General features: G+C 49.5%; 2 protein-coding genes across 6 annotated transcripts in view; one reads left to right on the top strand and one right to left on the bottom strand.

Moving 5' to 3' along the window:
- The window catches only part of LOC147091630 (uncharacterized), a 262,438-nt gene that overhangs the window by 220,482 nt on the left and 16,187 nt on the right, over window positions 1-25,769 (top strand). For 2 of the 5 annotated variants that reach the window (XM_085976847.1, XM_085976846.1), the window contains one exon: window positions 4,914-6,224. In XM_085976847.1, coding sequence (XP_085832973.1) covers window positions 5,021-6,058 — 1,038 coding nt within the window. In that variant the 5' untranslated portion in view covers window positions 4,914-5,020 and the 3' untranslated portion in view covers window positions 6,059-6,224. Of the gene's footprint in view, window positions 1-2,610; window positions 2,897-4,913; window positions 6,225-25,769 lie in introns of those variants that run through there. The other 3 variants (XM_085976848.1, XM_085976850.1, XM_085976849.1) reach the window with 3 other exon arrangements.
- LOC147091631 (uncharacterized) lies at window positions 16,778-24,071 on the bottom strand. The gene is made up of 3 exons (XM_085976845.1): window positions 23,781-24,071; window positions 23,592-23,676; window positions 16,778-20,431 (listed from the first exon to the last, which is right to left on the bottom strand). Exon 3 carries the CDS (start codon window positions 20,320-20,322, stop codon window positions 19,111-19,113), a length of 1,212 nt encoding a protein of 403 aa, XP_085832971.1. The 5' UTR covers window positions 20,323-20,431; window positions 23,592-23,676; window positions 23,781-24,071; the 3' UTR covers window positions 16,778-19,110.

Raw genomic sequence — 25,769 nt, 5'->3', positions numbered from 1 at the left:
CAATCCTCTATCCATGCCAGAATATTACCCCCAATCCTGTGATTTTTTATCTTAAGCAATAATCTTTTGCGTGGCACCTTGTCAAATGCCTTTTGGGAGTCTAAATACACTACGTCCACTGGTTCCCCTTTATCCTCCCTGTATGTTACTTCCTCAAAGAACTCCAGCAAATTTGTCAAACATGACTTCCCCTTCATAAAACCATGCTGACTTTGTCCTATTAAATTATGTTTATCCAAATGTCCTGTTACTGTCTCCTTAATAATGGACTCCAAAATTTTACCTACCACAGATGTTAGGCTAACCGGTCTATAGTTTCCAGCCTTCTGTCTACTGCCCTTTTTAAATAAGGGTGTTACATTAGCAGTTTTCCAGTCTGCCGGGACCTTTGCCGAGTCCAGGGAGTTTTGGAAAATTATTACCAATGCATCCACAATCCCTACCGCCACTTCCCTCAAGACCCTAGGATGTAAGCTATCAGGTCCAGGCGATTTATCCGCCTTGAGCCCCATTATTGTACCGAGTACCACTTCCTTAGTGATTTTGATCATGTTTAGCTCCTCCCCCCCCCCCCCCCTTTAGTCCCCTGTTTGTCCAGTGTTGGGATATTCTTAGTGTCTTCTACTGTAAAGACTGATATGGACTGGGGAGAAACGTCAGAGAGAGTCCCATTGACTCAGGCGCACACTGGTCCTGGAGATGGACTGGGGAGAAAGTACAGACAGAGTCCCATTGGCTCAGATACACGCTGGTCCTGGAGATGGACTGGGGAGCAAGGTCAGAGAGAGGCCCATTGACTCAGATACACACTGGCCCTGGAGATGGACTGGGGAGAATGGTCAGAGAGAGTCCCATTGACTCAGATACACACCGGTGCTGGAGATGGACATACAAGAATGGATTAGGAAAAAAAGGGTGGCTTTTGGCAGATACAAAGGACAAAAAGCAGTGGAAGCCCTAGAGGAGTACAGAAAGTGCAGGGGGGTACTTAAAAAAAGAAATTAGGAGAGCGAAGAGGGTCATGAAAAAACACTGGCGGGCAAAATAAAGGAAAATCCCAAGGTGTTTTGTTGGTATATTAAGGGCAAGAGGATAACCAGGGAAAGAGTAGAGCCCATTAGGGACCAAAGTGGCAATCTGTGTGCAGAGCCAGAAGATGTAGGTGAGGTTTTAAATAAATATTTTGCATCTGTGTTCACTATGGATAAGGACAATGCAGGCATAGAAATCAGGCAGGGGGATTGTGATATACTTGAACAAATTAGTATTGAGAGGGAGGAGGTACTGGTGGTTTTAGCGGGCTTAAAAGTGGATAAACCCCCAGGCCCAGACGAGATGTATCCCAGCCTGCTGTGTGAGGCAAGGGAGGAGATTGCAGCGGCTCTGACACAAATTTTCAGAACCTCTCTGGCCACAGGGGAGGTGCCAGAGGACTGGAGAACAGCTAACGTACCATTATTCAAGAAAGGTAGTAGTAGGGATAAATCAGGGAATTACAGGCCAGTGAGCCGAACATCAATGGTAGGGAAATTATTGGATAAAATTCTGAGGGACAGAATTAGTCTCCACTTGGAGAGGCAAGGATTAATCAAGGATAGTCAGCATGGCTTTGTCAGGGAGGAGATCATGTCTAACCAATTTGATTGAATTTTTCGATTGGGGGTGACCAGGTGTGTGGATGAGGGCAGTCCAGTTGATGTAGTCTACATGGACTTCAGTAAGGCTTTTGACAAAGTCCCACATGGGAGACTGGTCAAGAAGGTAAGACCCCATGGGATCCAGGGCAATTTGGCACATTGGATCCAAAATTGGCTTAGTGGCAGGAGGCAGAGGGTGATGGTCGAAGGTTGTTTTTGTGACTGGAAGCCTGTGTCCTGTGGTGTACCACAGGGTCTGGGTCCTTTGCTGTTTGTAGTGTACATTAATGATTTAGATATGAATGTAGGAGGTATGATCAGTAAGTTCGCAGATGACACGAAAATTGGTGGAGTGGTAAATAGCGAGGAGGGAAGCCTCAGGCTACAGGAGAATATCGACGGTTTGTTGGGAAAGAGCAGGGGAAATATCCCCGGTGTCCTAGCCAATGTTTATCCCTCAATCAATGTAACAAAAGGATAATAGCAAAATACTGCGGATGCTGGAAATCTGAAATAACAACAGGAAATGCTGGAAACACTCAGCAGGCCAGGCAACATCCGTAGAGAGAGAAACAGATTTAACAAAAAGAGAGATTATCTGGTCATTATCACATTGCTGTTTGTGGGAGCTTGCTGTGTGCCGCATTTCCTACATTACAACAGTGACTACACTTCAAAAGTACTTCATTAGCTGTAAAACACTTTGGGACGTCCGGTGGTGGTGAAAGGTGCTACAGAAATGCAAGTGTTTCTTTCTTCACTGGTCTCACCAGCGACCTCTTCTGGCTGATGGTTGATTGACAGATGATAGTCCGCGTATGCGCACAGGGAGCGACGGTTTGGACTGAGTCCGGCACAGCGACCCCTCCCGGTCACCAAGGGGGGGAGGAAGGGAGGGGGGGAGAAAGGGAGGGGGGAGCCAGCAGATCCTCTCCCCTCTGCCGGCGATGGCTCCGTTGAGCTCCGTGCCGCCCCACGCACTGACATGCCGAGCGCAGCGCCCCAGTGAGCCCGAGCCCCGCCCTTCCGAGGCCGGGCCTGAGACGGCCGATTGCGGCTGGCCGGGCCTGGTTGCCTTGGTAACTCTCCGCCTCCCGATCTCCGGGCCTGAGCGGCTTGAGACGGCCGATTGCGGCTGGCGTGCGCTGTGCAGCGCGAGGAGCTTGCAGTGAGCCCAGCCAGCCTTTACCAAGATGGCTGGCCGCTGGTTCGGAATCGGGCGCCCAGGCTTCGAGGCCTGCCTGGAAAAACGGTGAAAGGTAGGAAAATTATAGAGGTTAGAAAAAAGATTTACAAATGAATTAACTTTTTTAAACATTTTGTGTTTTAAAAGCGACTTTTTTTGGTGGAAATGTAGATTTGAAAAGAAACACGCAGAAAGCAGGAAAAAGAAATGAAAAGTTTGGAATCAAGATAGCGTCGACTCACCTCGGTTCAGAACGATAAGGCCCGCCCACACAGGCACCGATTGGTCGACCGTCGGGTCACTGGACCGTATGATTGGTCGACCTCGATGTAACGCAATGCTAATGAGCAGATAATGAGCGGAATTTTTAAAAAAATTTGGATACCGCGGGCGCAATTTTTGTCCAGCCAAAACGTAAATACGCTTACGACCGTTCCGGAATCGCAAGCTTTCTTTTGATGTAACGCACGTGTAGGTACGCTCTATAACTTTAGAGTGTATAGCCGGACAGACAGACAGATAGACAGACAGACAGACAGATGTATCCTTTTATATATTATAGAAGAAGAAGATAGAAGATAGATAGATATAATATATATATATATCTCTCAAGAAAAGCAGTGGTCCTAGTACCGACCCCTGGGGAACACCACTGGATACCTTCCTCCAGTCTGGAAAAACAACCGTTCACCACTACTCTGTTCCCTGTCACTTTGCCAATTCCGTATCCATGCTGCCACTGTCCCTTTTATTCCATGGGCTTCAACTTTGCTGGCAAGCCTATTATGTGGCACTTGTCGAACGCCTTTTGGAAATCCATGTACACCACGTTAACCGCATTGCCCTCATTAACCCTCTCTGTTACCTCATCAAGAACCTCAATCAGAATCAGAGCGGTCAGGCCCAGCGGACGTGCGACCAGGGCCCTGGCACCAGGAAACCCAGGGTGCAGCGCCTCCCCCAACCGAGCCGCCGCTTCCCGGTTTCTTCAGCCGGTTCCACCATGTCAGACTCGGGACAAAGGACAGGAGCCAGGCTCCCAGAATGGCCCGCGGCCCCGGGGAGCATGCGCACTCTCAGCGGGTAAATCAGCGCGTTGAATAGAGTGGTTTCTGGGGCGCGGTGAATTGTGGGTGCTGCGGCCGCCATTAGCCAGCAGCTGTGGGGAAGAGATTTATTGCAGGCTGACGGAAGGTAGGTCCCTGGCCGCCTGTGAAGGTCTTTTTGTTGCTTCAGTTTGAGCTGGAGTGGAGATGGAGGAGAAGCTGCTGGGTTTAACCCCCAGTACTTCTGAGCCCAGGAGGACCCAACAATTTCCAATGTGAGACTGTCAAAGGAGGTGGATTCTGGGGAGATTAGGTTGTTACACAGACACTGTCCCTACAATGTAAAAGAGTATTGTTTTAGGAATAAGTATTTCTGTAGAGGCTTTTAATCCAGTTTACATCTGCAGATTTGTTTTAATTCATTCTTGGGATGTGGGCGTCGCTCGCAAGACCGGAATATGTTGCCAATCCCCATCTTCCCGTTGAGAAGGTGATGGTGGGCCGCCTTCTTGAACCGCTGCAGTCCGTGTGGTGAAGGTACTCCCACAATGCTGTTGTGTGAGGAGTTCCAGGATTTTCACCCAGTGATGATGTAGCAACGGCGATATATGTCCAAGTCAGGATGGTGTGTGACTGGGAGAACTTGGAGGTGATGGTGCTCCCATGCACCTTCTGCCTTTGTCCTTCTAGGTGCTGGAGGTTGCGGGTTTTGGAGGTTCTGTCAAAGTTCTGGTCGAGTTGCAGATGTATAAAGTCCATCTCCTTCGCCCCCTCCCACCTCTCTCTCTCTCTCTCTCTCTCCCTCCCTCTCTCTCTCTCTCTCTCTCTCTCTCTCTCTCTCATAGAGGCCCAGACCAGGTGGCAGATTCCCTTCACTGAGGGACATTAGTGAACCAGTCGGATTTTATGACAATCCGGCAGCTTTCATGGTCACTTTTTTCTAGTGCCGGCCCCACAAATAACCAGATTCATTGAGCTCAATTTCACAACCTGCCTCTTTAGTGGGTTCTCTCTCACGCTCCCTGTTTTAAATTCATTTTACAGGGTATTAGAAGGGGAGGATTTGCAGACGGGAAACTCAAACCACACATCACGTCAAGATCTGACAGTCACTTGATTCATCAGGAACTGAATATCATCGGCCTTTGAATATGGAAGCAAAAAGCACCATTCACACCAGGGAGAGGCCGTTCACCTGCTCTGAGTGTGGGAAGGGATTCACTCAGTCATCCATCCTGCTGAGACACCAGCGAGTTCACACTGGGGAGAGTCCTTTTAAATGCTCGGACTGTGGGAAGTGCTTTAAAAGTTCCGGGGAACTGATACGCCATCAACGTGTTCACACTGATGAGAGACCGTTCAGGTGCTCGCACTGCGGGACTGGGTTTAGGCAGTCATCTCACCTCACTGTACACCAGCACACTCACAGTGGGGAGAGGCCGTTCACCTGCTCCGTGTGTGGGAAGGGATTCACTCAGTCATCCCACCTGCTGATACACCAGCGAGTTCACACTGGGGAGCGTCCTTTTAAATGCTCGGACTGTGGGAAGGGCTTTAAAAGTTCTGGGGAACTGATACGCCATCAATGTGTTCACACTGACGAGAGACCGTTCAGGTGCTCTCACTGCGGGACTGGGTTCAGGGGATTATCTGGGCTCACTGTACACCAGCGCACTCACACTGGGGAGAGGCCATTCACCTGCTCCGTGTGTGGGAAGGGATTCACTCAGTCATCCAACCTGCTGAATCACCAGCGAGTTCACACTGGGGAGAGGCCATTCACCTGCTCCGTGTGTGGGAAGGGATTCACTCAGTCATCCACCCTGCTGACACACAAGCGAGTTCACACTGGGGAGAGGCAGTTCACCTGCTCTGAGTGTGGGAAGGGATTCACTCTGTCATCCCACCTGCTGATACACCAGCGAGTTCACACTGGGGAGAGACCTTTTAAATGCTCGGACTGTGGGAAGTGCTTTAAAAGTTCCGGGCAACTGATATGCCATCAACGTGTTCACACTGGGGAGAAGCCGTTCACCTGCTCCGTGTGTGGGAAGGGATTCGCTCAGTCATCCACCCTGCTGAGACACCAGCGCACTCACATTGGGGAGAGGCCGTTCACCTGCTCCGTGTGTGGGAAGGGATTCACTCGTTCATCCAACCTGCTGACACACCAGCAAGGTCACAAGTGACTGCAGGGGTTGGATTCTGTTGTTGCTGCTGTTAATCACATCCAGGACTGAACCATGTTCATTTTGACAGGTGGGGATTGTTTCTGCTGATGTTAATAACCCCTGTACCTGGGCTGGAGTTTAATATTCTGGATATATGTCCAATAAATCAACTTTGTTTTAAACACATTGTTGTAGATTTTTGTTTTTCCCACCTGAGTGTTTAGCATCACCTGGCTGGAGCTCAGAAAGGACAATCTGGGGGAGGATCGTACGGCGGGAACAAAACTCCAGCCTGGACACAGTCCTTCAAGGCCACACTGAGAGGGGCAAACGGCACTTTGGTCTTTCTTCTCTCTCTTCACTGACAGCAAATTCCCAATGAGGGTTAATCTCGAGGCGTGTGAGAAACGTGTCCCAGCCGCTCTCTGCCATGGTTCTGAGCTCCTAGGCAAGGAACAGAAGGCTCCTTTAGGAATGTACCCCAGTGCTTTTTTTTAATGGCCTTATTAACGTGTGTCGCTACTTTTAGTGATTTGTGTATCTGTATCCCTGGAACCCTCTGCTCCTCCAGCCCATTTAGACTCTTAGGGGGAAATTCGGTGATGCCCCCTTTGGGTCGCTAACATCACAGGGGCTAATTTTAGCCCCCCGAAAAAGTTAGCGCCCCTGCGCATTAAATTCAGTGGTAGCGCCCCAAGCAGGAGGCGGGGTGCTACTGGAATCGCTCCCTTCCCTCTTGAGGCGCTACCAGTGAATTTCCTGGCACTTCATGTAACAGTGCCACGCCCGTCGGCACATAGCACCGTGTCATAGCAGACCTCCCTCCCTGATTAACGGGGAGGAGCCTAGCACTGCGCACACTGGGGCCCTGCTGGACCACCGGGGAGTGGGGTGTCGGATCAAGAGGAGCGCCGGGCTGAGCGATCGCGGCTGACACCCCGAAGAAGAAAGGGGAAGGGGGCAAGTGCTGGCAGTCGGCCAAAATAAAATGTTGCCGCCTGACACCTGCTCTTTAAGTGGCGCCGCGCGGCTGCAGGAACAACCCCTGACCCTGTTGGACATATCGTCTGCCGATAGGTCAGGGGTCGCAACCCAAGGCTGCAGCCGGGGTGCTGCGCATGGCGATGACGTCACTGCCGGCGGTGCAGTGCCGCGGGGGCGCTACCGTCTACCGCCACCGCTAACCTCCCGCTGAATATCACAGAAGGCACAAAGCAACCCAATTTCACCCCCTTGTCCAAATAGTGAGTGGCCTCCTTATTCTTCCCACCAAAACACACCCTCTCACACTGATCTACAGTGAAATTCATTAACAAACCACCTCACACTGATCTACAGTGAAATTCATTTGCCAATTACACGTCCATTCTGAAATTTATTAATATCTTGCATTTTGTCTTCCTCAGTATTAACTCTACCTCCCAATTTGGTGTCATCGACAAATTTTGAAATTGTTCTTCTGATTCCCAAGTCCAAATCGTTTATGAACAACAGTGATCCCAGCACCGATCCCTGTGGAACACCACTTCCCAACTTTTGCCAGTCTGAGTAGCTAATCCCAACCCCTACTCTCTGTTTTCTGTTTTGTGATCAGCTTGCTATCCATAAACCGTATGTAAGATCTACAAGATGACCCAGGTCAGGCTGTGTGCAGTGAAGGGCCCGGCAGCAGAATGGATGGAAAGATGGCTACAAAACAGAAATCAGAGGGTTGGATTTAAGGGAAGTTTGTAGCGATCATTCCATCCATTTTGCTGCCAGGCCCTTGACTCCACACGGCCTGACCGTGGTCATCTTGTAGACCGTACATACTGCAGACACAGTGTACCAGTGGTGGAGGGGGTGGATATTGAGTCCTGTGGCAGGGACGCTGATGAAGTGGATTTCTCTGCCCGCGAGTTTTGAGGCATTGCTAGTTGCATTTTTCACCTCTTTCCACCTTTAATAAAATCTTGCTGCCAGTTTATTAAAGCCATTAACAGCCGCTCGGGTGGGACACATCAATAAATGAGGCCTTGTAAGTTTCCCGTAGAATGACAGGCCTGAACCCGAGTTAGAAAACATTTAGCAATTAAACCAGACTGGGCGGGGCCTGAGGTGCGAGTTAGTAACGGAAAATTGGTGGTCAGCGTACTTCACACCAGGGCTGAGGACCCGGGGACTCTGGTTTCTGTATCATTTATTGATTAATTTAGTTTATTGCCCAATGTCAGTCAGGTAAGCTTGCTGTCTGGCGGAGGCAGGGGTCCCCAATGGAGGGCTCTCTATGCGGGAGTCCTTCCCAGCACCATTGGGGATCTGGGGTGGAGACTGTTGCAGGGAGCTGTCGTGTGCAACAGTTTAAGCTCCTTTCCGGACTCCAAGCCCAGATGTGGTTTCTGTGGCCTAGAGGAGTCCACGGGCCGTGTATATATTCAGTGTGAGAGGTTGCAGCCCCTGTGTAGTTACCTGAAGGGGCTGCTCCTCAACTCTTGGTTACAGTTTAGCCTCACGCTCCTAATCTTTGGCCGCCCAGTGCGGAGTGGGGTGGGTAAGTCAGAGGATCTTCTCCTGGACCTGCTCTTGGGCCTGGTGAAAACAGCAATTTGTAGGCCCAGGATGGGCGGGGCCCACGGGGGGTCACTCTGGCTGCCTGCCTCTCTCCCATGGTCTTGTCCCTGCCCGGGTGGCCCTGGAGAGGGAGCAGGCAGTGTCCATCGGTTCAGGTGATACCTTCCTCGACCGCTGGACACGGAAGGTATCAAGAGGTGATAATCGGTCCTCACAATCACATTGTGATTGAATTATTAATTGTGTGTGCGTCACAAATACATTTCTTCTATTTTGATACAAAAGCTCTACTAGACATGTTAAACTACTAGTTATTTAATCAGGGCTGCAGCTGCTGAAAGGTTGACTGTACTGGGGTTTGTGGCCAGAGCTGGCAGACGTGTTGTTCTGAAGTCTGATGTCTCACACCTGAAGAGTCTGTTTCTGTCGTGTTGTAATGACCTTTTTCTGTTGCCTGGTGTCAGAAATAGAAATCAAAGGAAGATGATGCCCCACTCTGTTAATCAACTCTTTGACACATTTCCATTTCTTAATTTACAAAGATCACAACTCCATTAGTGAACAATGGATTGCCAGTCTGCCACTTTTTAGTGAGGCTTGAAAGGATTCGCTGTGAAGCTACACCTGCCCATCTGTTTGTGTGTCACTGTGTTTGGATTGTGTTAGACAACAGTCCTAATATCTCGCCTACATCCATTACAATTTTTGAAATGTTAGATTGTACTTGGAAGAAGTTGAGTTTGAATCTAACAATTCTGAAATTGGGAGCTTTTAATGATTTCTGTTTTTCACATAACTATATAGTGATGTGATTAGTCAAAGCAAATTAAAAAATGGTGTTATTTACTGAACACAACTGAATAATTCTACAAGGATGCTATCGCAGTCTTCCTCAGTATTAACTACACCCCCCAATTTAGTGTTATCAGCAAATTTTGAAATTGTACTTCTGATTCCCAAATGCAAATCATTCGTGTAAATGGTGAACAACAGTGGTCCCAGCACCAATCCCCGTGGAACACCACTTCCCACCTTCCGCCTGTCTGAGTAAATACCTTTAACTCATCCCGTCACTATAACTGGACTTGACTCTATTCCCGTGCCGAGGGGATTGCTGTACCAAACGGGAGGGGCAACATTTGGGGACTCTCGATTCTCCACCAATTCCCATTCCCCTTCTTTCTGGTGGATAATGGAGGTGCCACTGTGTGTAATGTGCAAGTCAGTAAGAGTTATCAGCGAGGATTAATCAGCACTTTCTAATTGGAGATGATAATCAATGGAATCTTTCAGACAATGAATTGTAGATTTTATAGCAAAGATTAATATACGATTGAAGTAAAAGTTCATAATTTTATTGTAAAATATTTCAGGAACACTCATCAGAAATTAAGGGGAAAGATCAGACAGCAGTACTTAAAGGGACACTGCAACCCCGACAACTCAATCAGCTATATATCCAGAATATTAAAATCCAGCCCAGTTATAGGGGTTATTAACATCAGCAGAAACAAACCCCAACTGTCAGAATGAACATGGTTCAGTCCTGGATGTGATTAACAGCAGCAATAACAGCAGAATCGAACCTCTGCAGTCACTTGTGAACTTGCTGGTGCCTCAGCAGGTTGGATGACTGATTGAATCCCTTCTCACACACTGAGCAGGTGAACGGCCTCTCCCCAGTGTGAACTTGCTGGTGTGTCAGCAGGTTGGATGACTGAGTGAATCTCTTCCCACACACGGAGCAGGTGAACGGCCTCACCCCAGTGTGAGCTCGCTGGTGTGTCAGCAGGTTGGATGACTGATTGAATCCCTTCCCACACACGGAGCAGGTGAATGGCCTCTCCCCAGTGTGAATGCGCTGGAATCTCAGAAGGTCAGAGGAATTAGTGAATCCCTTCTCACACACGGGGCAGGTGAACGGCCTCTGCAGTGTGAATGTGCTGGTGTATCAGCAGGTTGGATGAATTACTGAATCCCTTCTTACACACAGGGCAGGTGAATGGTCTCTCCCCAGTGTGAATGCACTGGTGCTCAATGAGGTGAGATGACTGCCTGAACCTCTTCCCACAGTGAGAGCAACTGAATGGTCTCTCCTCAGTGTGAAGTCGCTGGTGTGTCAGAAGGTGGGATGACTGACTAAATCCCTTCCCACACTTGGAGCAGGTGAACGGCCTCTCCCCGGTGTGACTGCATCGATGAGTTTCCAGCCAGGACGGGGAGCTAAATCCCTTCCCACAGTCCCCACATTCCCACAGTTTCTCCGTGGTGTGGGTGTCCTTGTGTCTCTCCAGGTTGGACAATCGGTGCGATGTTTTTTCAGACTGTGTAACTGGTTAAAGCTCTTTCCACAGTCAGTGCACTGGAACACTCTCACTCGAGTGTGTGTGTCTCGGTGCTTTTCCAGTCACACAAATCTTTGAAATCTTTTCCCACAGACAGAACAGGCAAACATTTCTCCTTCCACATTCAAAGGCCGATGATATTCCCTGTAAAAGCAGTTTACAAAAGACATCACTGTAAGTTCAGGATTAAAATTCGGAACAGATAATTCTAGTTTCGATGGAACATTCTCTCCTCTCTTATTACATAGAATTACACAGATTGTACAGCACAGAAACAGGCCAATCGGCCCAACTGGTCCATGTGGTGTTTATGCTCCACACGAGCCTCCTCCCATCTCTCTTCATCTCACCCTATCAGCATCTCCTTCTATTCCTTTCTCCCATGTGTTTATCCAGCTTCCCCTTAAATACATCCATGCTCTTCGCCTCAACTACTCCCTGTGGCAGCAAGTTCCACATTCTCAGCACCCTCTGCGTGAAGGAGTTTAATCTAAATAGGACTTTCCTGGGCAGCCAATCAGCACTGCTGCCTCTTTTGTGCATTTCCTGGCAAGGCAAAACAGTTGACATTTTCTGATCAAAAAGAGCTGAGCTCAGCAGCATTAGTCCTGTTTTTGCCTCCTTTGGAGACCAGGTGTACGAGCAGAGCGAGCACAGCCTTCACAGCAACCGCAATAAAATTGTTACAGTTGTGAAGGAACTTTGTGTCAGTGCACTGGACCACAACAAAATATATGCGTCGATTGTTGTCTATTTACCCTAATGTAAAGTGCCTTGAGATGTTTTAAAAGCTCTATATAAAGGTGTCATCGACAGTGCCATCAAGCGGCACTTACTCAGCAATAACCTGCTAACTGATGCCCAGTTTGGGTTCTGCCAGGGCCACTCAGCTCCTGACCACATTACAGCCTTGGTCCAAACATGGACAAAAGAGCTGAACTCAGGAGGTGAGGTGAGAGTGACTGCCCTTGACATCAAGACAGCATTTGATCGAGTGTGGCATCAAGGAGCCCTAGCAAAGCTGAAGTCAATGGGAATCAAGGGGAAAACTCTCCATTGGTTGGAATCATACCTAGCACAAAGGAAGTTGGCTGTGGTTGTTGGAGGTCATTCATCTCAATCACATGACATCCTCAGGGCAGTGTCCTAGGCCCAACCATCTTCAGCTGTTTCATCAATGACCTTCCCTCCATAATAAGGTCAGAAGTGGGGATGTTCGCTGATGATTGCACACTGTTCAGCACCATTCGAGACTCGTCAGATACTGACGCAGTCCGTGTCCATATGCAGCAAGACCTGGAAAACATTCAGACTTGGGCTGACAAGTGGCAAGTAACATTCGCACCACACAAGTGCCAGGCAATGACCATCTCCAACAAGCGAGACTCTAACCATCTCCCCATGACATTCAATGGCATTACCATCGCTGAATCCCCCACTATCAACATCCTGGGGGTTACCATTGATCAGAAACTGAACTGGACCAGCCATATAAATACTGTGGCTACAAGAGCAGGCCAGAGGCTGGGAATTCTGCGGCGAGTGTCTCACCTCCTGACTCACAGAAATCACAGAAACCCCACAGTGCAGATAGAGGCCATTTCGGCCCATCGAGCCTGCACCGACACATATCCCACCCTATCCCCGTAACCCCATGTATTTAATCCCCCTAACACTAAGGGTCAATTTATCACAGCCAATCAACCTAACCCGCACATCTTTGGACTGTGGGAGGAAACCGGAGCACCCGGAGGAAACCCACGCAAACACGGGGAGAATGTGCAAACTCCACACAGACAGTCACCCGAGGCCGGATTCGAACCCGGGTCCCTGGCGCTGTGAGGCAACAGTGCTAACCACTATGCCACCAGACTCCCCAAAGCCTTTCCACCATCTACAAGGCACAAGTCAGGAGTGTGATGGAATACTCTCCACTTGCCTGGATGAGTGCAGCTCCAACAACACTCAAGAAGCTCGACACCATTCAGGATAAAGCAGCCCGCTTGATTGGCACTCCATCCACCACCTTCAACATTCACTCCCTCCACCACCGGCACACTGTGGCTGCAGTGTGTACCATCTACAAGATGCACTGCAGCAACTCGCCAAAGCTTCTTCACAGCACCTTCCAAACCCGCGACCTCTACCACTTAGAAGGACAAGGGCAGCAGACGCATGGGAACATCACCACCTACAAGTTCCCCTCCAAGCCACACACCATCCTGACTTGGACCTGCATCGCCGTTCCTTCACTGTCGCTGGGCCAAAATCCTGGAACTCCCTTCCTAACAGCATTGTGGGTGTACCTACACCATATGGACTGCAGTGCTTCAAGAAGGCGGCTCACCACCATCTTCTCAAGGGCAATTAGGGATGGGCACTAAAGGCAGGCCTAGCCAGCCAGCGATGCCCACATCCCATCAATGAATTTAAAAATAAAGTTGTTGTTGGTGTATAGAGAACTCTGTTGAAATTTAGTGAAATGATCAATAACCAAGGAAGATCATTTCTTTGTTTGGTTCTGTTAGCTTTCATAGAATCATTGAAAAGTACAGCACGAAGGAGGCCATTCGGCCCATCGTGCCTGTGCTGTCTCTTAGAAAGAGCACTCGTGCTTAGTCCCACATCCCTGCTTGTTGTCCGTAACCCTGTAAGATCCTCATCCTCAAGTACCTGCCCAACTCCCTTTTAAAATCATTGATGGAATCAGCTCATGACCTTTTCAGGTCGAGCGTTCCAGATCCTTACAACTCTGAGTTTTATTCAATTGTTACCACAGTTGCCTTCTGTGAATGTTTAATAATGAATGCATTTTGCTGTGAAAGTAATTAAAACATTCCTAGTATATAAATAGACAGATGCATCAAAATATTAAAATTGTGGGAGGGAGGTCAGTGCTCGCCAGGGCCCAATAAACAATGGAATTCTTCTTTCCCAACCCAATGCTCAGAAGATGAAGTCCCAGAGCTGCCTCTGGCTCGGTTCCACCTGCCCTATTCTGACAAGCTGAGGTGTTGGTCAGTGCACTGTGATTGCCCTGTGGGCAGAAAATGGCAAATCTAGAAATATGACCAAAATAACACATTTTAACCCCAAAGCTGTAAATCCCCATCCCACACACTCTCCCTCCTCCCTGTGCTGAAATCCAAACCCATCGCACCATCTCCAACATTTATTTCCTCCACTCCCAGTTTTCACCCTCCCTTTACTCTGGTTGGGTTCAGTTCTCCACCCGCTGTGTGCAGAGAATAAAATCAATGTGACAATGATTGTCTCTCCTGGTCACTGGGACCCTGAAACCTTCAGTTCTCCACCTGCTGTGTGCAGAGTGAGAATAAAATCAATCTGACAATGATTGTCTCTCCTGGTCACTGCGACTCTGAAACCTTCAGTTCTCCACCTGCTGTGTGCAGAGTGAGAATAAAATCAGAGTCAATGATTGTCTCTCCTGGTCACTGGGACCCTGAAACCTTCAGTTCTCCACCTGCTGTGTGCAGCGTGAGAATAAAATCAATGAGTCAATGATTGTCTCTCCTGGTCACTGGGACCCTGAAGCCCCGCCCACTCTTTGTTCCTGTAGAAAGATGGCTGCGCATGCACCTTGTTGCAGCAGGAACTGGTCTGTCTTACCTCCACCAAGATGGCAGCGCCTAACCCGGGCCGATCACCAAGAAAAAGCCTCACCGCTGCCATCCGGTGGAACACATTCGGCCGCTGGATCTCATTCAGGCCTGAGACCATTTTCCAACTTTATAAACCCTGCGGTGTGGCCTACCCACAGTTTATTAATCTCCCGACCCCGCTCCCGCCGACCTGCTGCTCCGTCCAGTGACCGCGCAGAGCTTTCTCTGTAAAGTCGGTGAGGGCCATATGACCCGGGCCAGCGGCCTGATTGATGGGAGCTTCCGACCAATAGGGAGCGAGTGGGGCGGGGCTGGGGGAGCGAGCCGGCGGCGGGTCCTCCAACCAATCGGGGAGCCCGAGGGGCAGGACTAGCTCCGGCTGATTGTCTGATCCGCAGGACAGCGAGTTTCTCCAGTCTCTTATTCAGGGCCCAGGGCCAGGGGAGGCTGTGGGCCTTTATTCCCCTCATTGGACACAAGGGGGGAGAAATTCAGTTGTTAGTGCCACCGATTAGCGCCTAAAGAGGCCGAGAATTGGGGTGTTAACCAATTTCTGGCCGGGCGCAAGGAGATTCGCGCCTCGCCCCATACTGAGCATGCATTTAGCGCCGGCGCTAAATCGTAGCGCCCGCTCATGGGCGAAGGCTGATTATGACATCATTTCAGTGTGCAACGCCTTTTTAGCGCCCCAGAGCAGAAATTGGGTGGCGCCCGCCTCCGTAGCACCTGGCACTAATAGTGACAGCTTGCTGGAACGTTCCCAAGTCCTTCTCGGCCTGGGGGGGCGTTATTTAAAGGGGACTGGTGTGGTTTAAAAGCGGCAGCCATTTCTGGAGCACAACTTCTTCGACAATTACAAAGAGTTGCTGATCAGCACACAGAAAGCCTTTTGACCACTGAGCCCACGCAGGCAGAGGAACTTCAGCCTTCTGACCATCGCCTTGCTGTTGGTGAGCTTTTACAACGGGAAAACTTCCTGAGCGCACTTATTATGGGGGCTGCATTGGAGGGGAACGTCCTGCTGCTGTATCATTTGAAAGGGCACTGAGATGCAGGGACAGGGGGGGAGGCATGGCCAGACAGAGGAGGGGCAACAGACGTCACCCCACCAGACCTTACACTGGCAGGGTTTTCCGACAGCAGTTTTCCTACATGAACATGTCGGAGGAGCCGTGTGTCAGAAGGCTGCGATTTAGAAAGGAGGTGGTGACTGAGCTGTGCCACCTGTTTTGGCAGGATCTGCAGCCTCAGATAAGGTGCAGAACATCTCTGTCGGTGGCTGTGAGGATGACTGTTGCCCTGAACTTCTACACGAGCGGCTCTTTTCACGCTGCATCTGGGGACACAGCCAAAATCTCGCAGTTTGCGGAGCATTGCTGCAGCCGTCAACTGACTGATGCCCTGTTTTAAAGGAGGTGGCCGTACACCTCCTTCACATTGACCCCGGACAAGCAGCGGGAGCGCGCAGCGGGCATCGCTGCAATGGCGGACTTCCCCATGGTGCAGGGTGCCATTGACTGCAAGAACGTGGCTTTGCGGCCGCCTGTATTCAATCCGGAAGAGGCCCGCAATCACAAGGTATTCCATTCCTTGATTGTGCAGCTAGTCTGTGACCACCGACAGCTGATCCTCGCAGTGAATGCGCAGTTCCCAGGCAGCAGCCACGACGCCTTCATCCTTCGCAGGACTTCTAGAACAGACCTTTTCCAGGCCCCGACTCACCCAGGAGGCTGGCTTCTCGGGGACAAGGGCTGATGGCCCATGGCTGATGACCTGCCCCTTTAAGAGCTGGCCGCGCCAGTGTGTGTTGTGGGGAAGTGATTATTGACAGCAACTTCACTGCGCCCCGCCGCCACAAAATTGGGTTGCGCCGCTTGGTTAGCACCTTAAGAGTCCTGTGTAACGCCTGATTTAGCACCGCAATCACCTTAGGGGCGCTAAAACCCAATATCGCGGTAGGTGGTGCTAAATTGCACCTGGCGATAAACTTTGCGCAGCGCCAGGACTAGCGCCCCAAACAGGGCTATAACCAATTTCTAGGCCAAGGCTCTTTGGCTCACAACACACTGGCTCAGATTTTTTAAAACAGGTTTACAGGAAATGAGTGTAATCGACCCACCGCAGTCACAATGTGGACACTCTGGTGTGTCAGCGGGTGGGATACACCAGGGAACCCCTTTCCACACACAATGAGGTTGACTCCAATGATCGGGAGTCCCAGGGTTTCAGATACCAGACAGTCAAGCTCACAGGAACACAAATTTTCTCTCCAGGCTTTATTAAGAGCGCTGCATAACACAGATCGGGTGATAATTCCCTCAATCTGGAGAATAGAAGTACAGTGGATTCACGCGCTATCTTCTCGAGTCTGTTCCAACTGACAACGGCTTAAGTGGCCTGTTCTTATACACAAGCTTGGTTACCGCTCAGGAAATGGGATTGTTTGGACCCGTCTGTTGACCGCCTCCTGAACTCCTGCTAATTCAGGGAATTTAGTCCATCTGTGACCAGACTATAACCACAAGCCCGTCTGGTTATCACACCTATATGGTCCGTGAGGTTATCAGATTCACACCCAGACATTGTGTCTACTTGTCTGGCACTTCATCCCATAACATGGGTACAGGGGCTCAGTAATGTTTCATTCATCAGAAAAAGACAAAGTACAACAACATACTGGTCAGCTTAACAGAATCTCATCATATTTAAGGGGCCATAAATATAATAGTCACTAATAAATCCAGTAATGAATTCAGGAGACTTAAGCCGTTGTCAGTTGGAACAGACTCGATCATTAGAGTCAACCTCAGTGTGTGGAAAGGGATTCCCTGGTGTATCCCACCCGCTGACACACCAGAGTGTCCACATTGTGTCTCCATTTCTCTGGTCCCCTCACTCACTCCAACCTCCCCCCCTCTGAGCTTGCAGGATCCCGTTCGCTCTGATCCAACCCTAACATTATCATTAAACGTGCTGACAAGGGTGGTGCTGTTGTTGTTTGGTGAACCAACCACTACTGTGCGGAGTCTGAACACCAACTCTCTGACACCTCCTCCAGCTCCCCCTGGACCATGACCCCACTACCACATCAAGCCATTGTTTCCAGGACTGTCACTGACCTCGTCTCCTCTGGAGATCTTCCCTCCATGGCTGTCAACCTCATAGACCCCCAACCCCACACAGCCCGCTCTACCTCCTTCCCAAGGTGCACAAACAGGGCTGCCCTAGTAGACCCATCGATTCAGCCTGTTTTTGCCCCACGGAACTAATCTCTTCCTATCTCAACTCTATTTTTTCTCCCCTTGTCCAGTCTATTCCAACCTACATTCTTGGGAACTAGATGTAATATCTCCAAGTTTGCAGACGACACAAAGCTGGGTAGGCGAGTGTGCTGTGAGGAGGATGCCGAGAAACTCCAGTACGGTCCCGCATAAGAGATTGGCGTACAAAATTAAGGCACATGGGATTGGGGGCAAGGTATTGACTTGGATAGAAAACTGGTTGACGGATAGAAAGCAAAGAGTTGGAATAAACGGGTCCTTTTCTGAGTGGCAGGCAGTGACTAGTGGGGTACCGCAAGGATCGGTCCTAGGACCCCAGCTGTTCACAATATATATTAATGATCTGGACGAGGGAATTGGATGTAATATCTCCAAATTTGCAGACGACACAAAGCTGGGTGGGAGGGTATGCTGTGAGGAGGATGTCATGAAACTCCATTACGATTTGGACAGATTGGGTGATTGGGCAGAAACATGGCAAATGCACTATAATGTGGATAAATATGAGGTTATCCACTTTGGTGGCAAAAACAGGAAGGCAGACTATTATTTGAATGGCAATAGATTGGGAGAAGGGGAAGTACAAAGAGACCTGGGTGTCCTTGTGCACCAGTCGCTGAAGGTAAGCATGCAGGTGCAGCAGGCGGTTAAGAAGGCAAATGGTATGTTGGCCTTCGTAGCAAGAGGGTTCGAGTACAGGAACAAGGATGTCTTGCTGCAGTTGTACAGGGCCTTGGTGAGACCGCACCTTGAGTATTGTGTGCAGTTTTGGTCACCTTACCTGAGGAAGGATGTTCTTGCCATGGAGGGAGTGCAGCGAAGATTCACCAGGCTGATACCTGGGATGGCAGGAATGAGGTATGAGGAGATTGGGTCGATTGGGCTTATACTCATGAGACAATCATGCTCCCCGCGCCTGCGCGCTGGGCCCCTGAGCTCCAGGCTGGGCCCCTGAGCTCCAGGCTGGGTACCGGAGGGACTGGTGTGCATCATCACCACCGAAAATAGAACTTTAATTTCATTTGTTAAGTTCCCTTTAAACTTTTTTTTGTTATGTTACAGGTTTTATTGGTTGTGCCCCTTTAAAAAGGGGGCACATGGTTGACTTTTAATAGGCAATTGCCTGTGATAAGGGAAAAGAATAACGTGAACAGTCAAATCAAGGGAATCATCAGCACAACAGTTTGAAAGATTAAACAACAGTACAGAAATGTATAAAACATTCATCCATTCCATGTTCATGTCACCCCAGCTGTCTGCAGGGCCCTGCGCTACAGAACAGTGTGAACTCGCTGGTGTCTCAGCAGGTCATTGGAGTTTTTAAAGCTCTTCCCACAGTCAGAACATGTAAACGGTCTCTCATCAGTGTGAACAAGCTGATGTTGCTTCAGGTCCCCAGTGCATTTAAAGCTCTTTCCACAGTCAGAACATGTAAACGGCCTCTCATCAGTGTGAACAAGCTGATGTTGCTTCAGCTCCCCGGGTCTTTTAAAGCTCTTCCCACAGTCAGAACATGTAAACAGTCTTTCATCAGTGTGAACAAGCTGGTGTGCCAGCAGTTTGTTGGACTGCAAGAATCCCTTTCCACACACACAGCAGGTGAACGGCCTCTCCCCACTGTGAATAAGCTGGTGTGTGGTCAGAGCCCCGGAGATTTTAAAGCTCTTCCCACAGTCAGAACATCTAAACGGTCTCTCATCGGTGTGAACAAGCTGGTGTTCCTTCAGGTCCCTGGTGCTTTTAAAGCTCTTCTGACAGACAGAACATTTAAATGCTCTCTCATCAGTATGAACAATCTGGTGTCTCAGCAAGGTAGATGAATCAGTGAATCCCTTTCCACACACGGAGCAGGTGCACGGCCTTTCCCCGGTGTGACGAAGCTGGTGTCTGGTCAGGTCCCTGGTGCTTTTAAAGCTCTTTCCACAGTCAGAACATTTAAAGGGTCTCTCATCAGTGTGAACTTGGTGGTGTGTCAGCAGGTTGGATGATTCAGTGAAACGTTTCCCACACACAGAGCAGGTGAATGGTCTCTCTTGATTGTGAGAACGCTGGTGTTTTGTCAGATTCGTGGAGCTTTTAAACCTCTTCCCACAGTCGGAACATGTAAACTGTCTCTCATCGGTGTGAACAAGCTGGTGTTCCTTCAGATCTCTGGAGCTTTTAAAGCACTTCCCACAGTCAGAACATTGAAATGGCCTCTCATCAGTGTGGGCAAGCTGGTGTCTCAGCAGGTGGGATGTGCGAGTGAATCCCTTCCCACACACAGAGCAGGTGAACGGACTGTCTCCAGGGTGACTGTGCGGAATAACTTCTGACGTAGACGGGGAACTGGATGCATTCCCGCCGTCCCCACCTTTACCCGGTTTCTCCCCGGTGTGACGGTGCACGTGTCTCGCCAGGTCAGGCAATCGGCTGAAGGCAAGTCCGCACACGGAACACGTGTGCGGTTTGTCCGCGCTGCGATCTCTGCTCTCTCCTTCCATCTACAAAGGCCGATGGTATTCAGGTCCTGATGAATCAAGCGACACTGTCAGACCCTGACGTGATGTTTGGTTTGAGCTTCCTGTCTGTAAATGCTCCACTTCTAAAACCCTGTAAAAGGAGTGTAGAGAGGGGTAAGAGGGAGAATGTTGTCTCATGTCCCCCTTTCCCAGCCCAGGGGCAGTGAAGCTGATTTTCAGGCCCCAGTTGCTGCACAGGTTGGTTGAAAGGATCAACAGTAATGGCGGCTGCAATCCCCACAAACCCCGTGCTCCAGAAAGTGCTCCGGCCGTCGCGCTGTGTTGTGGCTGACCCCGCGCATGCGCCCCATAGCCCCGCCCTCTCCTGCTCCACAGGCGCCCGGCCCGCACCGCGCATGCTCAGCACACACCGTGGGCCCCTGTCAATCATCCTCCCTGCGCGCTGGGCCCCTGAGCTCCAGGCTGCCGCACGGGGCTTTCTTTGGAAAGTCGGTGTTGGTGAAGAGCCGCAATCAGTGAGGGAAAGTGAGTTTTCCCCCAGATCCAATTGAGATCAGAGGAGGGGAGAGAATAAAGGGGACTCCAAACCAGAGAATCCGCGGATCCGGGCCCCGAGCGGAGATTCTTCAGTTTGGCGGAGCGCGCTCCAGGGACACATGACCCGGGCCCAGGGCCTGATTGATGGGAACTTCCGACCAATAGAGAGCGAGCGGGGCGGGGCTGGAGGAGCGAGCCGGCGGCGGGTCCTCCAACCAATCGGGGAGCCTGAGGGGCGGGACTTGCGCCGGCTGATTGGGACAGAGGAGGCTGACGGGAGATTTAATTTAAATTAATTTAATTTCCCGCCTGCTCCAACCGCCCACCCTGCAACGTCACGACGTCGCCGGCATGCACCGACTGACACTGAGCTCTCCACCAATGAGCGAGGGGAGGCTGAGCCTGGAGGACCGACTGAGGGGCTTTGGTCCTCCAACCAATCGCGGCGAAGGAGGAGGCGGGACCTGGAACCGGCTCATTGGACGGATCGGCCCGCCGCCATTTTGTAAAGGGGCCTCCTCAGGATCTGAGAGCCTGGGAAAGTTTATTTTTAATCTTCCTTTCACATTTTACAGCTCAAACTAATTTTGATTTGCGTAAGTTTTTAAAGAAGCAGTTCATTTTTAAATTGATGAAGCAGAAACAAAAAACTCTCTGGAGCAAATACTCGTGAGTAAAAATATTTCTTCTCCCTGAATTAATTTTCTTAATATTAATTTTCATCATTTTTAATTATTAATTTCAAGTACTTCAAGAGAAATATGGGAGTGGTGGGGGTTTCTCTTAAAGGGACAGACACTTTCTTTTTCTGTGTGATTTTCATGAAAGGGACTGCGTCCCCGTGGATGACTGATTTTAAAGGGACATAGAAACATAGAAGATAGGAGCAGGAGTAGGCCATTCGGCCCCTCGAGACTGCGATCATGGCTGATCATCCAAATTCAGTATCCGGTCCCTGCTTTCTCCCCCATACCCCTTGATCCCTTTAGCCTTAAGAAATATATCCAACTGCTTCTTGAATATATTTAATGAACTGGCCTCCACTGCCTTCTGTGGTAGAGAATTCCACAGGTTCACCACTCTCTGGGTGAAGAAATTCCTCCTCATTTCTGTCCTAAATGGCCTACCCTTTATCCTTAGACTGTGTCCCCTGGTTCTGGACTCCCCGACCATCAGGAACATCCTTCCTGCATCTAATCTGTCCAGTCCTGTCAGAATTTTATAAGTTTCAATGAGATCCCCTCTCATTCTTGTAAACTCCAGCAAGTACAAGCTCAATCGTCCCAATCTCTCCTCATACGTCATTCCTGCCATCCCAGGTATCAGCCTGGTGAATCTTCGTTGAACTCCTTCCATGGCAAGAACATCCTTCCTCAGATAAGGCGACCAAAACTGTACACAATACTCAAGATGTGGTCTCACCAAGGCCCTGTACAACTGCAGCAAGACATCCTTGTTCCTGTACTCAAACCCTCTCACTACGAAGGCCAACATACCATTTGCCTTCTTAACCGCCTGCTGCACCTGCATGCTTACCTTCAGCGACTGGTGCACAAGGACACCCAGGTCTCGTTGCACTTCCCCTTCTCCCAATGTATTGCCATTCAGATAATAATCTGCCTTCCTGTTTTTGACACCAAAGTGGATAACCTCGCATTTATCCATGTTATATTGCATCTGCCATGCTTCTGCCCAATCACCCAACCTGTCCAAATCATACTGGAGTTTCTCGGCAGCCTCCTCACAGCACACACGCCCACCCAGCTTTGTGTCGTCTGCAAACTTGGAGATATTACCTCTAGTTCCCTCGTCCAGATCATTAATATATATTGTGAATAGCTGGGGTCCAAGGACCGATCCCTGTGGTACCCCACTCGTCACTGCCTGCCACTCGGAAAAAGACCCGTTTATTCCAACTCTTTGCTTTCTGTCTGCCAACCAGTTCTCCATCCAAGTCAATACCTTTCCCCCAATCCCATGTGCCTTAACTTTACACGCTAATCTCTTATGCGGGACCTTATCGAAAGCATTTTGAAAGTCCAAATACACCACATTCACTGGTTCTCCCTTATCCATTTTACCAGTTACATCCTCAAAAAATTCCAGTAGTCAAGCAGGATTTACCTTTTGTAAATCCATGTCGACTTTGTCCGATCCTGTCACTGTTTTCCAAGTGCTCTGATATTACATTTTTTATAATGGACTCTAGCATTTTCCCCACTACCGATGTCAGGCTTACCGGTCTGTAATTCCCCATTTTCTCTCTACCACCCTTTTTGAATAGTGGGGTAACATTAGCTACCCGCCAATCCATGGGTACCGTTCCAGAGTCTATCGAATTTTGGAAGATGACCAGCAATGCATCTACTATTTCTAGGGCCACGTCCTTAAGTACCCTAGGATGTAGATTATCTTCTATGTTTTTATGTATTCAATCTTTCCTTGTAGCTGAAATTCTCTAGTCCTGGCAACATCCTCGTAAATCTGCTGTCTTGAGCAGTCACATCTTTCCTGCAATGGGGCGAGCAGAACTACACGCAGTACTCTAGCCGGTGGCCTAACTGGTGTTTTGTACAGTTGAAGCAGAACCTCCCTGCTCTTACATGATACAGAAAGAGAGAGACACTGCCCCTTTAAATACCTGGGGACACCCATTCCCCTTTAAATGGCCAAGCAATTTTTTGTTGTTGAAAGGGGCCGCAGTCCCCTTTGACTCACCCCCCCCCACCCTCTCACCCACCACAAATACTCACGAGAGAAAGAGAGGAGGAAGAATGCTGGTCTTTGTCCCTTTAAACGTGGCTGCCCACCAAAATGTTCACAGCACCAGGGCTCTTTCTTTTGGATAAAAGTCAAAAAGAGAAAAGGTTCACTTATTTTTAAATGAATGCAATTGATGAATAGCCTTGCAATAAAGGTAATGCAAAGGAACAAACACTCACAAGCTGGGGTTTTTTCCACCCTCCTCCCCTTCCCTTTAACAGCTCCTGCAGACAATGAAAGCAGGAAATAACAACAGAAAATGCTGGAAAAACTCAGCAGGCCAGGCAACATCCGGGGAGAGAAATTAGAGTGACGTTTCGGGTCGAACCCTTTTTTAAACTGGAAAGGAAATAAAATAATAGGAAATGAAAGCAGGAAAGCGGCCTGCAGCCCACCGAAGTACCGCCCCCCTCCCGCGCCGCCATTGCTTGGAGGACTGTCAGCCCGTCCGGTCCTCCCAGCGATTTCCGCGCTCCTGATTGGGGGGCGCCTCGCGTCAATCAACCCCCCTTCCGCTTACGAGCTGACGCATGCACGCAACGCCCAAGGGTCGATTGGATCGGCGCACGCAGCCCACTAAGGTCCCGCCCCCCTTCCACGCCGCCATTGCTTGGAGGACCGTCAGCCCGCCCGGTCCGCCCAGCCTTTTCCGCGCTTCTGATTGGTGGGCGCCTCGCGTCAATCAATCCCCCACCGCTTACGCGATGACGCCAGCACGCAACGCCCAAGGGTCGGTTGGGTCGGCGCACGCCACCGCAAGGTAAAAAAAAGACACGCCGCACAAATGAGGAAAACCAAGAATAATAATAATCGCACTTTAGAGGGGAGGAGAGTTCGGGCAATTAATGAGTGTTTTCAGTTTGTTTCGGGAAATTTTTGTTTTGAAAAGCTTCCCAACGGTGCGAGGCGGACTGCGCATGAGCTCCAGCCAGCCTTTGACTCCCCCACGTGGGGCCTGGGGCCGGACACGCCCACTTGCCTTCCCCTGCACCAATCACAGCGCGGGCAGGCGCTTCTATCAATCGTCACCTGTCAATCACCCTCCCTTCCCCTCGTGGTGTCGATTGACAGCGGTGTCAGCCAATGAGGTGCAGGAAGGGGCGGGACCAGGGCCAGGACTGACAGCAAGCATCAACTAATTCAATTAAATACCTGCATGCAGCCAAAAAAAACTCTTTTATTTAGTCAGCCAAAAAACAGCAAAGCAAATGAGGTTTGCTGAGTCAGCAAAGCAAGCAAAGTCTATTTTAGAAACATAGAAGATAGGAGCAGGAGTAGGCCATTCGGCCCCTCGAGCCTGCTCCGCCATTTAATGAGATCATGGCTGATCATCCAAACTCAGTACCCGGTCCCTGCCTTCTCCCCATATCCCTTGATCCCTTTAGCCTTAAGAAATATATCCAACTCTTGAATATATTTAATGAATTGGCCTCAACTGCCTTCTTAGACTGGGTATTATGTGACGAGAAAGGATTAATTAGCAATCTTGTTGTACGAGGCCCCTTGGGTCATAATATGATCGAAATCTTCATTAAGATGGAGAATGAAGTAGTTGACTCAGAGACTAGGGTCCTCAATTTAAATAAAGGAAACTACGATGGTCTGGGGCGCGAGTTGGGTAGGATTGATTGGGGAATGGCACTCAAAGGGTTGACGGTGGATAGGCAATGGCAAACATTCAAAGACCGAATGGATGAACTACAGAAGTTGTTCATCCCAGTTTGGCATAAAAATAAAACAAAAAAGGTGACTTTGTTGAAACGGATTCTTTTGCCCTCAATCTGGTTCAGTACAAACACTGAGTCGAATACTGGTTGAGTTCAACAGTTGTTTTATTCTGTTGTCCCGGGAGACTTACTCTGATACAGCACAGTTCTGACTCCAGCAGAGTCTCGACAGGTTCCACCAGAGCAAGTAATCTTTCATACAGAGTACCACATTATTATACTTGCTTTTGAGAAGACATTAACACATCTTACAGTCTGCACCAATCCTGAGCTGGGCACGTACACATTTTAAAGTGATTTCCTGGCCTGGCAGTTTGAAATAAAGAAGTCACAGTTCACTGAATGGTTTATAATATAGAAAATATGCAGGTAATGGTTTCACGATCACCTAATCATTATGGTAATGCATGGTAATGTGTTTTCGGATCGCCTATTGTCAGT

Source organism: Somniosus microcephalus, unplaced genomic scaffold (genome assembly GCF_052327205.1).
Source record: "Somniosus microcephalus isolate GS21.2 unplaced genomic scaffold, FLI_Smic_1.0 unresolved_chr3, whole genome shotgun sequence".
Classification (NCBI taxonomy): Eukaryota; Metazoa; Chordata; class Chondrichthyes; order Squaliformes; family Somniosidae; genus Somniosus; species Somniosus microcephalus.
The sequence above is the reverse complement of the archived record's forward strand: the minus strand, read 5'-3'. Positions and strand labels throughout refer to the sequence as shown.

Bases quoted from the DNA above. Each gene is read 5' to 3' on its own strand.
- LOC147091631 (XM_085976845.1), bottom strand. From the start codon at position 20,322: ATGGAAGGAGAGAGCAGAGATCGCAGCGCGGACAAACCGCACACGTGT.